The sequence below is a fragment of the Cynocephalus volans genome, chromosome 2, assembly GCF_027409185.1.
Source record: "Cynocephalus volans isolate mCynVol1 chromosome 2, mCynVol1.pri, whole genome shotgun sequence".
NCBI lineage: Eukaryota > Metazoa > Chordata > Mammalia > Dermoptera > Cynocephalidae > Cynocephalus > Cynocephalus volans.
Window position 1 is genome coordinate 209,381,093 of NC_084461.1, and position 13,418 is coordinate 209,394,510.

Sequence of the window (13,418 nt, forward strand, 5' to 3'; positions counted from 1 at the left end):
GTAGTTGTGTGCTTGATTTTGGGAAAGAGAAAGCGATCTCTGAGGTCCCATCCTCACCTCTTCAAGCTTTTAGCTTGAGTGGGGCTCGCACTGTCTCATCAAGAGCACAGTTCCCTAATTCCTGACAAAACCAACAGAGGAGATTGACTTGCTCAACTTGAGGTGTTCTTTCTCTTCGTTTATCCTTTCTTTTCCCAGGTCCATTGCATAGGTGTTGCCTTTGACCTAGAAAAAAAGTGGTTTAAATAGATATGTGCTCTATAAACAGTGGCTATTCCACTACTGTGCTGCAATTTAAGTATTTGAGAGTGTTTCTGTTTTTATTTTATATATTGAATTTTTTTAAGTGCCATTCAGAAGAAAAACATGATCTGAATGAGTTCACACTTTTATTTTGATTTCATATGCAAATAATTGGCTCTTTAGTGAACCTGTTCTAAACAACTCCATGGTGAAACACAACTGTGAATGTTAGAATGAATAAATGCTAAAGATATGTTCCTCTTTCTCCTTTTTCCCTACCTCCCACTTCCAATTTTAATTTATTAAATTATCCAAAGTTCTGCCAGCCTGTCTTTATTTTTGATTAGTTTTAATTTGGTCACAGATCTTCACTTTCTATAATATGAGATCTTTTGACATGCTAATCCAGTTATTTTAAATTTGTTCCTTGAGAATAATTCTAAATCAAGAATTTCAAATAAAAACAGGCCATGACTAAAACCTGGATCGCCTCTATATGTTTGATTAGGTACTAATATGAGTTGGTGGTTGTGCCACTAACCAGAGGTTGGAGGAAGGCCTGCTTGCAGGTGCCCCATGTTGCATTGTGCCATTAGAAACGTGCTCCTCTGCGTCTTCTGGAAAATGCAGTGAGAAACAAGGCTCCCTGACCTCTGGGGTGAGGATGGTCAGGTCCAGCAGGCTCCCCCCATGTACCAGGGCTTACCCTGCTTGTAGGCAGAGGGGTCCCATTCTAGACAGGGCTCTTCCCAACACTTTGGAGAGGAGAGCATGCCTTCTGCATGTTGGCAGCCCAGGTCCACCCACGTGTCTCCACTGAAGAGCATCAATGAGTGTCATGATGTTTAGGGCTTTGCCCTTTGGCACACACAAACCATCATCACTGGATGGATGTGACCTACCTGACTCTCCACTTAATAAGTCTTAGTTTCACTACCAGAGATAGAAGCCCTCTTTGACAGGTAGGCAGCCTCCATTTGCAGGATCATATTGGCTCACAAATGGTTGTTTCATGCACAATGAAGAATGTTACAGCAGGCACTGGCCCTGGTTTTTGTCTTCCCTAAGCAACACCTGCTGTGAATACAGTGAAACTCATGGTCCTTTGCTGGAGGCACGTTCACCTGCCTGGGCCAGTGGTAGACCCAATTGGGGCTTTCTGATGCATTGCTCCTGGTCATTACTGTGGAACGCTGGCCTGCAGCTTTCCTCTCAGTGTCTTCTCCAAGCTTGGTCCTTGGGCCACTTCAAAAGCTGGACCCCTGGTAAAATTGCACCTTTCTGATCCACCTCCAGGGAGTCTGACCCAGTGTCATTCCTGGTATGGGCCCAGGAACTGCATTTTAAGGGGCTCCCCAGCAGATGATTCTATTTGCAGAAATGAGAACCATTGCATAAGTATTGCAGGGCGTTTCCACAGGCCTCTTTACTTCACTTTTATTGCCTCTTGCGATCTCTCCTGTTTATAAACACTCCATGTCTCCCACGCCCTTAGAATAGAATCTGCATTCTCCTTATCAGACAAGTAAATCACACACACACCTGCTCACCTCGTGCCACATGACAGCCTCTGGGCCTTTGACCAGGCTGTGGCTGTGCCCTTCTCTTAACCTCCCTTCAAGCCTGGGTTCACTGGGAAGGTCATCACGCGCCCTACGTTCCTCCCTCACCCCCAACACACCCGTCACTCCCGATTAACCCCTGTTACTCAGTTCACCTCGCTGCGTAGACACTCATGTGAGACCACCGTATAGCCGCAGACGTGGCGGGTTGGCTGCCGCGGAGTTAATGTTCAGTATGTGCTTACGAAAATGAACTGGATTTTGAGATTTGAGAAAATCACAAAGCTGGTGGAAAGCAGTAGCTTGAACCGTGTGGTTTCAGAGACAGCTAACTTCACTTGGCTGCTCTGCGAGAGATGCCCGACAGGCACTGGGCCGACCACCGCTGTCATCGCGTGACCACGCCCGCCGCGCGCCAGGTCTTGGGCCCCTGAGATCCGCCCCGGGGCCCCGCCCTCGGCTGTTACTGGCGACTCAGCCCAGGAGTCCTGTTTACTGTCGCCTCTCAAGGAGGAGGACGAGGATTTAATCGTCATATTTCGGAATTCACTGGTTTTTCTGTCCGTCAATCAGGCGGTGCTGGCTTTCTTCAGTCTTCATTGGGTGGCGAGCTGAGGAGGCGGGTTAGGCGGTCGCCTGGACATGGCAGAAGGCAGCGGCTGGCGGGTGAGTGTGGTCGGTGCCGGGGCCCTGAGGGGGCCTTCTCCGAGCGAGGGGACGGGCCGGGGGCGTGGGACGTGGGGCGCGGCCGCCGGGCCCCGCTCAGGCGCCGCCTCTCACCGCAGCCGCCGCGCCCCTGCGAGGCCTACCGCGCCGAGTGGAAGCTGTGCCGCAGCGCCGGGCACTTCCTGCACCACTACTACGTCCACGGGGAGCGGCCGGCCTGCGAGCAGTGGCGGCGCGACCTGGACAGCTGCCGCGACTGGGAGGAGCGCCGGAGCGCCAAGGCCCAGGTGTGCGGGGGCGGGAAGCCGGGCGGCGCGGGCCCACCGGGAGCACCGCCGGGGCGTGGGTACTGGAAGCGCCTTGCACAGCCTCCCTCATCCCTCCCCTCTACGTTCCAGGCCCCGGGGGCTCTGCAGAGGACTGCCGGCGTCCCTCCCCTCCTTGTGCTTTCCTTCTTTGGGGGAAATACCAAACAGTATACTGACGGGACGTTGAGACGGCGTTAAGGACAACGAGGGAGACAGGCGAGGGAGGGGCTTGTAGAGTGGTTTGGAGAGGGAGGGCCGACGTTCCAGTGTTAGGCTCCTCGGTTGGCCTACGGAGCAGGTGATGTTTCTGAGTCCTGAATGAGCAGGAGCCAGCCTTTGCAGCCTTCACCCAGCCCCGGGGACACGACGGAGGAACAGAAAGAAGGCCCAAGTGTCTGGAACAGAGGCGGATAGTGGGCTGTAGAGGGGTAAGGGGTAAGGTTAGAGTTTAACCGAAAAGTGTGCTGGGAAGTATAATTTGATTTATATCTTCAAAAGGTCAGCCTGGCTGCCAGGTTGTAGAGAGTATATTATAGAGGGGCAGAGAGACCAGTAAGGAGGTGGTTGTTCATTATTTCAGCAGGTATTTATCATGTTGGGTGCTCTTGGGGATACAGGAGTGATGAGAATGGAGCCCCTGCCCTCCTGGCACCCACACTCTTTTCTAGAATACAGTAGTGCCTTGGAGCTGTTGTGGGAGAGGAGTTCTGAGGGTGCAGTGCTCGTGGGGAGTGCCAGGGAACCTGAGCCAACAGGACTGGCTGAAGCGTCAGTGTTTTTTAATGTATGCGGTTATTCTGAAACAGACAAACTGATGTGGAAACCAAACTGCTGTGTAAAAGAAAATAAGTCCATAATAAGTGAAAGTCAAAAACATGGGAGAAAGCTTGCAGCCTGTATGGCAAGAGGTTGATAATCTTTATACACACACACACACACACACTCACACACACACACACACACTCTCTCACACGCTCACATATGCTCTTATATATCAATAAGAAAAATGGAAATGATTCCAGAATAGAAAAATGGGCAAAGGGCACAAAGAAGCAGTTCATTAAAAAAGAAAACTAAATGGCCAAGAATACAAGTTAAAACGATGGGAAGAGTGGTTTTTACCCAGCAGAAAGTTAGAAGTGTTGATAGGGGTTTGGAAAGTCCAGGGTACATGTGCAGTGTTGGTGGAAGTGTCAGGTGTTGTTTATCTAAATGTCAAATGCATTCCTTTTGACCCCAAAGTTATAATTTTTTTTAATTTTATTTTTTAAAGATGACTGGTAAGGGGATCTTAACCCTTGGCTTGGTGTTGTCAGCACCACGCTCAGCCAGTGAGCGAACCAGCTTTCCCTAGATAGGATCCGAACCCATGGCCTTGGTGTTATCAGCACCGCACTCTCCCGAGTGAGCCACGGGCCAGCCCTCTAAAGTTTTTCTTCTAAACATTTATCCTGGGGAAGTAATTGGATAACAGTACACATTAGTTAAAAGTTCAATATATTCATAGTGTCATTGTTTATGATAGTGCAAAAACTGAAAGCAACCCAACTTTCCCTAATAGACATTTGACCACATAACTTTTACCACATAGTGGAATACTGCATAGCCATTGAAAAGAGTAAGTAGTAATCTGCCTGGGCATGGAAAGATACCTACAGTATATACTTTAGTGAAAAAATCAGGAAGTAGACTAGCCAGCAGAAAATTAGTCCATCTTTAAGGAAATAGGTGATAGCTCTAAATTTGGGCCTAAAAAGGTGTCAGGGAAGCTGTAAACTGCCACATTAGGGATGGAGGTCTGGGATTCTTTCATATTCTACTTTGCATTTCTGATCACTTTTTAAACAAGGAAAAAAATTTTTTATTTGAGACAATAGAGCATGAACAAAGATAGACAAGTAGACAGATTAAATGTTAAGAGGCCTGAATAGCACCTGACATTTACCAAGGGCCCACAACAGAGGTCAGCCCTGTTGTGATACACTGCCCTGTGTCTGTTTTGGGGGACAGTGGCCAAGAGAAGCTGCTGGATTGAGTGGCACCTGTTGCGCACAGCCCAATTCCAGTATTCTATTGTCTGACTCCTGCCCTTCCAAGGCACCCTCTCTTGCCTCATCTTCCTATCTTCTGACCATGCTGCTCCCTGTAGCTGTCCACAGCTGCTCTTTCAAACTCTTGTCTCTCCTCTCCACTCAGCCCTCCCAGCCTCATTCTCAGCAGTTGAACCTGCTCCAGGCTCAGTAGGTCAACCGAAGCCATCCAACCCTGAGGACCAGGAGATGATGTTTTAAAATTCCTCAGATTATGGTATCTACCCAGTAGTTTTTCACAGTAGATTTTGAGAAAGAATGATCTAGATCTGTGTGTGCTGATATGGAATAATCATCAGGTATATTAGGTGAAAACAGCTGAGCTGAGCTGCGCAGCGGTGCGTATTGAACACTCTCATTTGTCCATCTGTGTTTGGAAGGGGGTGGTCCTGAGGGAGGGAGGTACAGGGGCCATGTGAGGGTGCTCCAGGCCCTGAGGCCCAGCTGTGAGGTGGGAAGTGACCAGAGTCTCATTTGCACAGCGATCCCTCTGTGAGAGTGAGCGGGCTCGAGTCCAGGCTGCACGGAAACATGCACTGGTGTGGGCCCCCAGGCAGAGCCCCCCTGCAGACTGGCACCTCCCTCTGCCTCAAGAGGAGAAGGATGAGTGACAAGCACCCCTGCCCTTGACCTGTGCAGCTTCCTCAGGTGTGTTTCAAGTGGGGCTTTTGCACAGCCCTAAGGACTGTGACCGGCCCAAACAGTCTAATGGGTCCCTGCAAGCTCCCGCCTGGCTTGGAACATGGAACAGGACATCTCCAGCCCTACTTGCCCAGCCCTCACCTGCGTTCATGGCACCCCACCACTGTGATGCTCTGAAAGACAATTGCGCCCACTCCACAGCTTCCAGAAAGCCAAGCACTGGGGCAGGTACTTGTGAGCAGCCAGGTCAGGCTGGCTCCTGCTCCCCTTAGGAGATGGTAGTCCTGAGGTTAGGATTCTCAGAGAAACTCTGGAATGGTAACCTTGACCCATGTGAACACATAGGTGGGTCAGGATGAGGTAGCTAAACAGTTATACTACTGTGAAAGCCTTTCCTTGTCCTTGGGAAACAGGCCACCGCATCCTAGGGTTGGTGACCACCGTGTATTGCCAGCCCCTAGCATCCAAAGCATGACACTCACACTCTGTTCCAGTCCACTTGCTTGTTCCACTGCAGACGTAGCCAGGGTGCGCTGAGCAGGTGGGGTTTGTTGGCCCCTCTGCACCAGCACACTTCACCTCCTAAGCCCCCAAGTAGGCCCCCGGAGACTCTGGTTTTTAAGAAATGCACACAGCTACAGGACACATAACCCTGCATAGAAAGGGTTCATGGACTCTTGGCTTAAGAAATCCAAGCCCAAAACACATGGAATTTAGTTCTCCTTCCCTCAAAATTTCCCCTGGTTGTTAATATATTAAAAGCCACTTCACACATTTGATTCCAAATAGAAGCTGAAAATTAAATTCACATTCGTTAGATTTTCCCACCTAATACTGCTGAGCTCGGACAGTATTAGAATTTGGCATGCTTACTTTCTTGTAGATGTTTTAAAAGTATATGTGTATGAACTACACAAGAACAATAGTTCTTGAAGAGCTCTCTTTATCACTAATAAAATGGTTTGGCATCTTGTGTCTGCATAGTAGGCTCCATTGTGTGATGCTGAGGGCTAGGCCGGCTACAAGCACAGCACCCTCCCTGTTGTCTTCCTGGCCACAGGCAGTAGGTTGAACATGTATTAGTCTGTTTCTGTTGCTTATAACAGAATACCTGAAATTGGGGAATTTATAAAAAACAAAATTTAATTCTTACAGTTTTGAGGCTGGGAAGTCCAAGGTCCAGGGAACACATGTGGTGAGGGCCTTCTTGGTGGTGACTCTGCAGTGATGCAGGGTGTCACATGGCAAGAATGGGCCGAGCAAGAGTGAGCTAACTTCACCTGCCCTCCTTATAAAGCCATCAGAACCATGCCCATTACACCCTGAATGGATCAATCCATTCATGAGGGCACAATCCTCACAATCTAATCACTTCTTAAAGGCCCCACCTTTCAAATATCATAAGTGGATTTCCCACCCTCTTGGCACTGTTACAATGGGGGTCAAGCTTCAGTGAGTTTTGAGGGGGCATTCAATTTGCAGCAAATATCTTCTAATTTCTCCTTTGGAGCAAAATAATTCATCATTTCAGAAGGGGATAAATTAATGAGTAAAATTTACTCTCTCTCCGTGTTTTCTCCTGTGCTCACCAAGCACCCCTCCCTGTGTCTATGTGTGTACCTGTGAATGGTGGGGGGTATGTGCTCAAAGGACCCCAAGAGCAGAGGGTAGTATAAAGAAGAGCCAGGGTTCCCCTGGCCCACAGGGGAGCTTTGAGGTGTCTAAGCAGGCTATCTCCAGTGTGGCTGTGGTTGGTTTAATAATGAGCATTTCCAGCCAATGAGGAGAGAGAAGATGGCTGCTAGAGATCCCACAAGTTTTTCTCACTCTTAAACTCAGAGAACGGGCCTCTGACTTGCCGTTTGCATATGATGCCTGGTACTATAGCAGCTACCTTGGGGTTCCTGGGGTAGGACTGGAAAGTGCAGATAAAGCCTAGGAGTGCCAGCCAGCACCCAGTCCACAAGGGGCTCCCTGTCATCTGCTTGTTTAAGCCATGTGCTGTGTATAGCTGCATGCTCTATTAGCAAGTGTGATGCTTTCTGCTCTTCTCTATCCGAACAATGAAGTCCTCCCTCTGCAGTGCCACCATTGCATTCTGCCTGTCTTCTTCACTACTCAGCAAGTTCCACTTTGACAGATAATCTCTCTGGACAGAGTGCTTAATTTCTCTGGACAGAATGTTCCTGCATTCAGGTCCTGTGTTCCTTTCTTCACAACAGCTGAGCACTGCTAAATGCTGGGCAGGATTTGAGGATCACAGCCTTGAAACAGACAAGTTGTCTTCAAAGAGTTTCTGCTGGAGTTTTGGGGAAGGCATAAACATTAAATATCAGTCAATAAATAAGAGTCTAAATCGGTTGTAAGTGCTATGAAGAAAATGAATACAGTAATAAAGCAGTCTTTCAGACTTTTTGGACAAAACTCCACCATAACAAGTGGATACTTACTGTTATATACAACATATTATGTATACAGCATATTATCGTTGAAACAAGCCTCACAAAACAACACCATGTGTGGTATACTGCCATTTTCTTTTTTTTTGTTTCCAAATCCTTGACCTGGGTGTCACTGCCATTTTCAGTAAATGCTGTACACACAGCAACTCAAGGAAATTATGCTGTTTTAAAAAAAAAAAAGCCAATCTGGAAAGGACACATGTGGCATGATTCCACTTAGGTAACATTGGCGAAATAATGTATAGAGATAGAGAACAGATTAGTGGTTGCCAGGGGTTAGGGATGGGACAAGAGGTCACACAAGGGAGTCCTATGGTATTGAAAACAATCCACACCACCTGCCTGTGGTGGTTACACAGGGTTACACATGTGATAAAATTGGGTAGAGCCAGATACACAGATGAGTGCAGATGTGACTAGGGAAATAGAATACACTCTGTGGACCGTACCAATGTCAATTTCTGGGTCTTGAAACTGTAGAGTGTAAGGTGTAAACATTTGGGGAGGCTGGGGCAGGGGTATGCAGGACCTCCTTGGACAACCTCCTATGAATCTATAATTACATGAAAATAAAAAGTTAAAAACCAAAACTGCTGGCCATGACTCACTGAAGTGATTATACAACCTAATGGATGGAACCTATTTTTTTGGTTTTTTTGCGGCTGGCCCATATAGGGATCTGAACCCATAACCTTATGGAACCTACTGTTTAAAAAAGCACTACTGTCCATTACCTGTGCTGGGCACTTGCCTTCTTCAGGGAGGTAGGGAAGACCTGACCTGACTTTCCTTCTACAGAGACCTCTGGCTGCTGCACAGAGAAGGGGTTGGGGTGAGCTTGTGATACAAGTCACTAGGAAAAATGGCTCTATACTGTTATGGGCTGAGCTGTGTCCCCCTAAATTCCCATTTGGCAGTCCTAACCTCCAGTACCTCCGAATGTGACTGAATTTGGAGGTAGAGTCCTTAAAGAGGTAATTAAGTTAAAATGAGGTCATTAGGGCAGGCCCTATTCCAGTATGATTGGTCCCCTGATAAGAGATTAGGACACAGACAGGGATGACCACATGAGAACACAGAGAAGAGGCTATCTGCAAGCCAGGGAGAGAGGCCTTAGAAGAAACCAAACCTGCCAATACCTTGATCTTTGGAGCTCTAGCCTCTAGAATTGGGAGAAAATAAATTTCTGTTGTTAAACCACCCAGTCTGTGGTATTTTGTAATGGCAGCCCAGGCAGACTAATAAATTCCCATAAAAGACTGAGAGCCCTCTGCCCTAGCCAGGCCTCACACCCTCCTTGGGGATATAGCAGCTTTGTTAACCAGTGTATCCCTGGCTTGCTCCACTCCATTCAGCCCCTCTCCCCAGCTTAAAGTCCAAAGGTGGCTCCTCCCTCTGTCCCACCAGGAAGGCCCTGCTTCTCCCTGCACATCTTTCCAGCTGGCAAAATCCTGCACACACCGCACATCTCCACTCCTCTGGGTTACTTTGTGCCTACTGCTGGTGGTATTTTCAAAATAGGAATCTTCCTTTTTATTGTATTTTTTCCCACTGGAGAGCAACAGTTGAAGTCTTTGTCATAATCTGTCAGTGCCTGGCAGAGAGGCAGCATCTCTTGCCCCCATCCATCCTCAAGTGAATTAATTTTGATTCTAACACAAGACAAAGAGATACTTGATTAAAAATATTTATTAACAGCATGCCTGATTCTGTGGAAAGCACTTGGACCCTGATCGTTCTGACTCTCAGGGGCAATGTGTTCCAAAGACAGCTGCCTGCAGCTCTATTTCTTGAACTCTGTCTGTGTATACACCTTGGTGGTGTCATTGTACCTGCCTTCAGGGGGCTGGTAGTTAGAAACCGGTGGCGTGTAATCTGGCCCTTTCCTCTCAAAGGGGAACAGGCTGGGGTCCCGCTTGATGGCCTCAGTGTGGAGCTCCGGGGACTCAAGTCGCAGCTCCTGCAGAGCTTCCTGCTGGGCCTCCAGCATGACTCTGATGGCATCCCTCTCCATCTCATGCTCTCGCTGCTTGTACAGAGACCATCTCTTCAGAAGCAGAGCTCTCCGCTCACTCTCCTCAAAGGGGAGCTCCACCTGAGGCCTCTGTCTGCAAACACACAAGTCGAAAGGTGTGAAGCTGGGGAGTACTGATTTGGCTGGCAAGGGAGACTGTGTGACTGCATGTGACCCAGGTATCCCCCCTGCAAGGCACAGACAGGACTTAGGAAAGAAAAGTAGAAGTTTGGGACAAATTAAGGAATAGAATGTTGAATGTGGCAGCAGCTACAACTGACACTGGGAACCAAGGTGATTTGCTTTCCATCAACAGAAAACACAGATGCTCTGAGACTATGGTAGCACTTCCTCTACCCCAGGCAAAGACTGCCGTTGGTAAGAGGTGATTTTGGAGAAGAGTGAAATGGTGTTATGAAAATTATCAAAATCCCAGGTAGTCTAGAGGCTATATCAGCCCTGGAGAACCAAAACACCTGCCATCTCCCAGTTGCATGGCAAAGTTATATTTTATAGATAGTGCACAATTTTTATAAGAAGGCAGCAAGAGCTGTTAACCCTGCACACAACAAAATCTCAACACATACCAACTATGAGGCATCTATCTGCATGATAAAGCAAGAGGCCAAGGGTCTTCTACTGCAGGATGGGGCAGAGGCTGCAGACCCAAGGCCCAAGTCATCAGTCACAGCCAAGACACCTCATGCAAAAGAGTAACAACACAAACTCTACAGCAGTGCTGAGCGGAACTTGCTTAAATATCTGGCCTGGACTTATCAAAAAATTGTCTAGGTTTTCTTTCCCACCTTCAACCATTCAAGAGCACCACCCAAGAATGTTTTCTCCAAGTCCCAAAAGGCACAATCAAGGAGAAAAGGACTCACACCAAGGCCAAGTCAACTCAATCCTACTAACCCATTCCCATCACAAGCATGAACTACAGATATAACTACCTGAAGATGATGGAACTCCTCTGCCCTGAGGACTTCAACCTTAGAGAAGGACACTTACCTTGCTTTATCCAAGAGCCTCGTGGGGGTAATAAAATCTTCAATGGGAATTAGCTCTTGGCTAGCTTTTTCCAGTTTTCGGATCCTCTTTTTCAAGCGTTCCTTTACTGCTTGGTCTTTTTTAGGATCTACCTTCTTCTTCTTTCGAAGAGGTTCTGCTCTAACAGATAAAGCAAACATTAAACATTTTCCTCTTCAGTCTCATGAACATCTTGAGACAAGATGATAGGTGAAGTGCCCACTACTTGTACTGAGCTCTTCCTTGGAGGAAGGAACTATGATCCTGACCCTGTGAGCTCAGTGTAGCAAGGAGTTGGCTTCCACCTGTGTGGGCGCTATCATTTCCAGAAGAGAGGTGCAAAAGCAACATGGGGCAGCAGGATATAAATTAAGGGGAAATGTTCACCTTTAGTGCCAGTATTCATGTGTGCCTTGGTATTGCACTGAAAAGTAAAATACCAAACTGATGGATTAGAAGCTCATTAAATTTTAAATGGACTTGGAATTTATAAAAATGCTTTGAGTAAGACTAAAAGAGACAGTATAATAAAAACAACTGGCATGTTCCTATTTACTTTTCAGGATTTCTTTAAAATTTTCCCCATCCTAGAGCTTTGGCAAAAAAATCTAATGTACTTCTAGGAACACATCTCCTATGGTGATAATTTACCATTAAGAATAACCAAATGAGGGGCCAACCAGTTAGCTCAGTTGGTTAGAGCACAGTGTTATAATACCAAGGTCACAGGTTCAGATTCCAGCACCAGCCAGCCACCAAAGAAAAGAAAGAATAATCAAATCTTCTAGCATCAAGACTGAGTCCAGTCCCTAGAAAGTGTCCAGAGTGCCAGGTGGAAATACCTTTAATCTTTGCACCTCCCCCACCCTGTCCAGGGCGTCAGAATGGGCAGGGAAGAGGAAGGCCCATAGAGTAACTGAAGTTTAAGCTGTGCTTTAAAGCACAAGACTCCCTTAAAAAGTAATTAATCTTTATTTAAACTACTTTTACATTTAGTTGTAAAATTACAAACAGCAATATACAAGGGTACTTGAAAAAGTTCATAAGAAGATTCATATGATCTTTCATTCTATTTTTCCACCAATTTTTTATTTTTGGCGGCTGGCCGGTAAGGGGATTTGAACCGTGACCTTGGTGTTACAAAGCTGTGCATGAACCAACTAAGCTAATCGGCTAGCCCCACGACCTTTTTGAAGTACCCTCCTATGGTACGGGAATGTTGAAGACAGAAAAACAACTGCCTAAATTGAATTGAGAAACTTTGTAGGCTGTTAATTTGCAAACCAAACGTCCAGCTATCTTGCCTTGTTCTGGTCAAAGGCACATCTGTCTCTCGCTGACAACCCCAAAGAAGTCAGGCCCACAGATGAGTTTTACCTCATGGGAATAAGTTCCCAGAAGGACAACAATGAAGCTTGCTGGTGGGTGTCTCTAATCTGTGTCCACAAAGTTCCCCGGAGCCTGAAAGACACAAGAGTATGTATAAATATCTGATTCTCCCCCACTTCACGGGGAAAGAAAAAACAAAACTAAAATGTCCCCAAACCTGGGGCACTTGTGAGTACTGGACGACCAGTACTGCAAGACCAACGTGGGAGTTTTCAAAATCTCCCGTTCACACCACAGAGCACCCGAGAGCGCCTGCTCGTCGGTGTCCTTGGATTTTCATCCGTAAGAGGCACGATCAGCTGTCTCATCTCAGATATCCATGGATAGAGGCGGCGGAGAAGCAGCACAGGCTAGGCCTCTGCCCGCGCCGAGACTCCGCACGCGTCCACTGCTCCCCGCGACTAAGCCGGCGTGCGCACTCACCATTCAGGCGGGCGCAAAGCGCCAGCCGCAACTCGGAGCGTCGCCTTGGCCATGGCCCCTGCAGCAGCTTACCCGCCGCTTCCGGGCGCGCGCCCCTTGGCGGCCCGTCCCACAGTGCCCTGCGCGGAGGTCCGACTGACGCGCCGCCCCGCGCTCCCGCATTCCCAACCCCATGAAGGGCTGGGCCGCACTGACCCCGCCCCCGACGCAACCGCGCCCCGGGCGTCCAGGCCTGGCACCTCACACCTCCAGCCGCCTCGGGTCCTCCCTTCCGCCTTCACTCGGCTTCGCAAGCCCGCCCCTGCGGCAGGCACTTCCTAGCCAGCCGCTCCCTGGCTGTTCGGCCTGCGCCCCCACGGTGCAGCTGCAGTGGCAGAGGGGTTGTCCCTCTGCTCCTTCGGTCCAAGTGTCTGTGTCTACGAAAACAGCCCCGATCTTCCAATAAACGCGCCCGCCTCGGCGTCCCCGGCGATCTGCCCTGGAGCTGGCTCGTTTGTTCCCGCATTCGTTCGAGCCCGGGGCCGCGGCCGCCCGCCGGTGGCTGCATCCTGGTGCCAGCACGGGGCCTGGCGCTCGCGATATGCTCAGTA

At 48.3% G+C, this 13,418-nt stretch overlaps 2 protein-coding genes across 3 annotated transcripts; one reads left to right on the plus strand and one right to left on the minus strand.

Annotated features, from left to right (window-relative positions):
- The first annotated feature begins 2,327 nt into the window (after window positions 1–2,327).
- Window positions 2,328–6,484, plus strand: C2H22orf39 (chromosome 2 C22orf39 homolog). Of its 2 annotated transcripts, none has more exons than XM_063086983.1 (3): window positions 2,328–2,471; window positions 2,591–2,758; window positions 5,352–6,484. In XM_063086983.1, the coding sequence occupies exons 1-3, from the start codon at window positions 2,448–2,450 to the stop codon at window positions 5,478–5,480; spliced, it is 321 nt and encodes a 106-aa protein (XP_062943053.1). In that variant the 5' UTR covers window positions 2,328–2,447; the 3' UTR covers window positions 5,481–6,484. The 2 variants fall into 2 exon arrangements, with proteins under 2 accessions (XP_062943053.1, XP_062943054.1); XM_063086984.1 differs by lacking the exon at window positions 5,352–6,484 and adding an exon at window positions 2,870–5,344.
- Window positions 6,485–9,644: 3,160 nt separating this feature from the next.
- On the minus strand, window positions 9,645–12,938 carry MRPL40 (mitochondrial ribosomal protein L40). The gene is made up of 4 exons (XM_063087519.1): window positions 12,829–12,938; window positions 12,394–12,477; window positions 10,999–11,157; window positions 9,645–10,081 (listed from the first exon to the last, which is right to left on the minus strand). Exons 1-4 carry the CDS (start codon window positions 12,879–12,881, stop codon window positions 9,757–9,759), a joined length of 621 nt encoding a protein of 206 aa, XP_062943589.1. The 5' UTR covers window positions 12,882–12,938; the 3' UTR covers window positions 9,645–9,756.
- Between the last annotated feature and the right edge of the window lie 480 nt (window positions 12,939–13,418).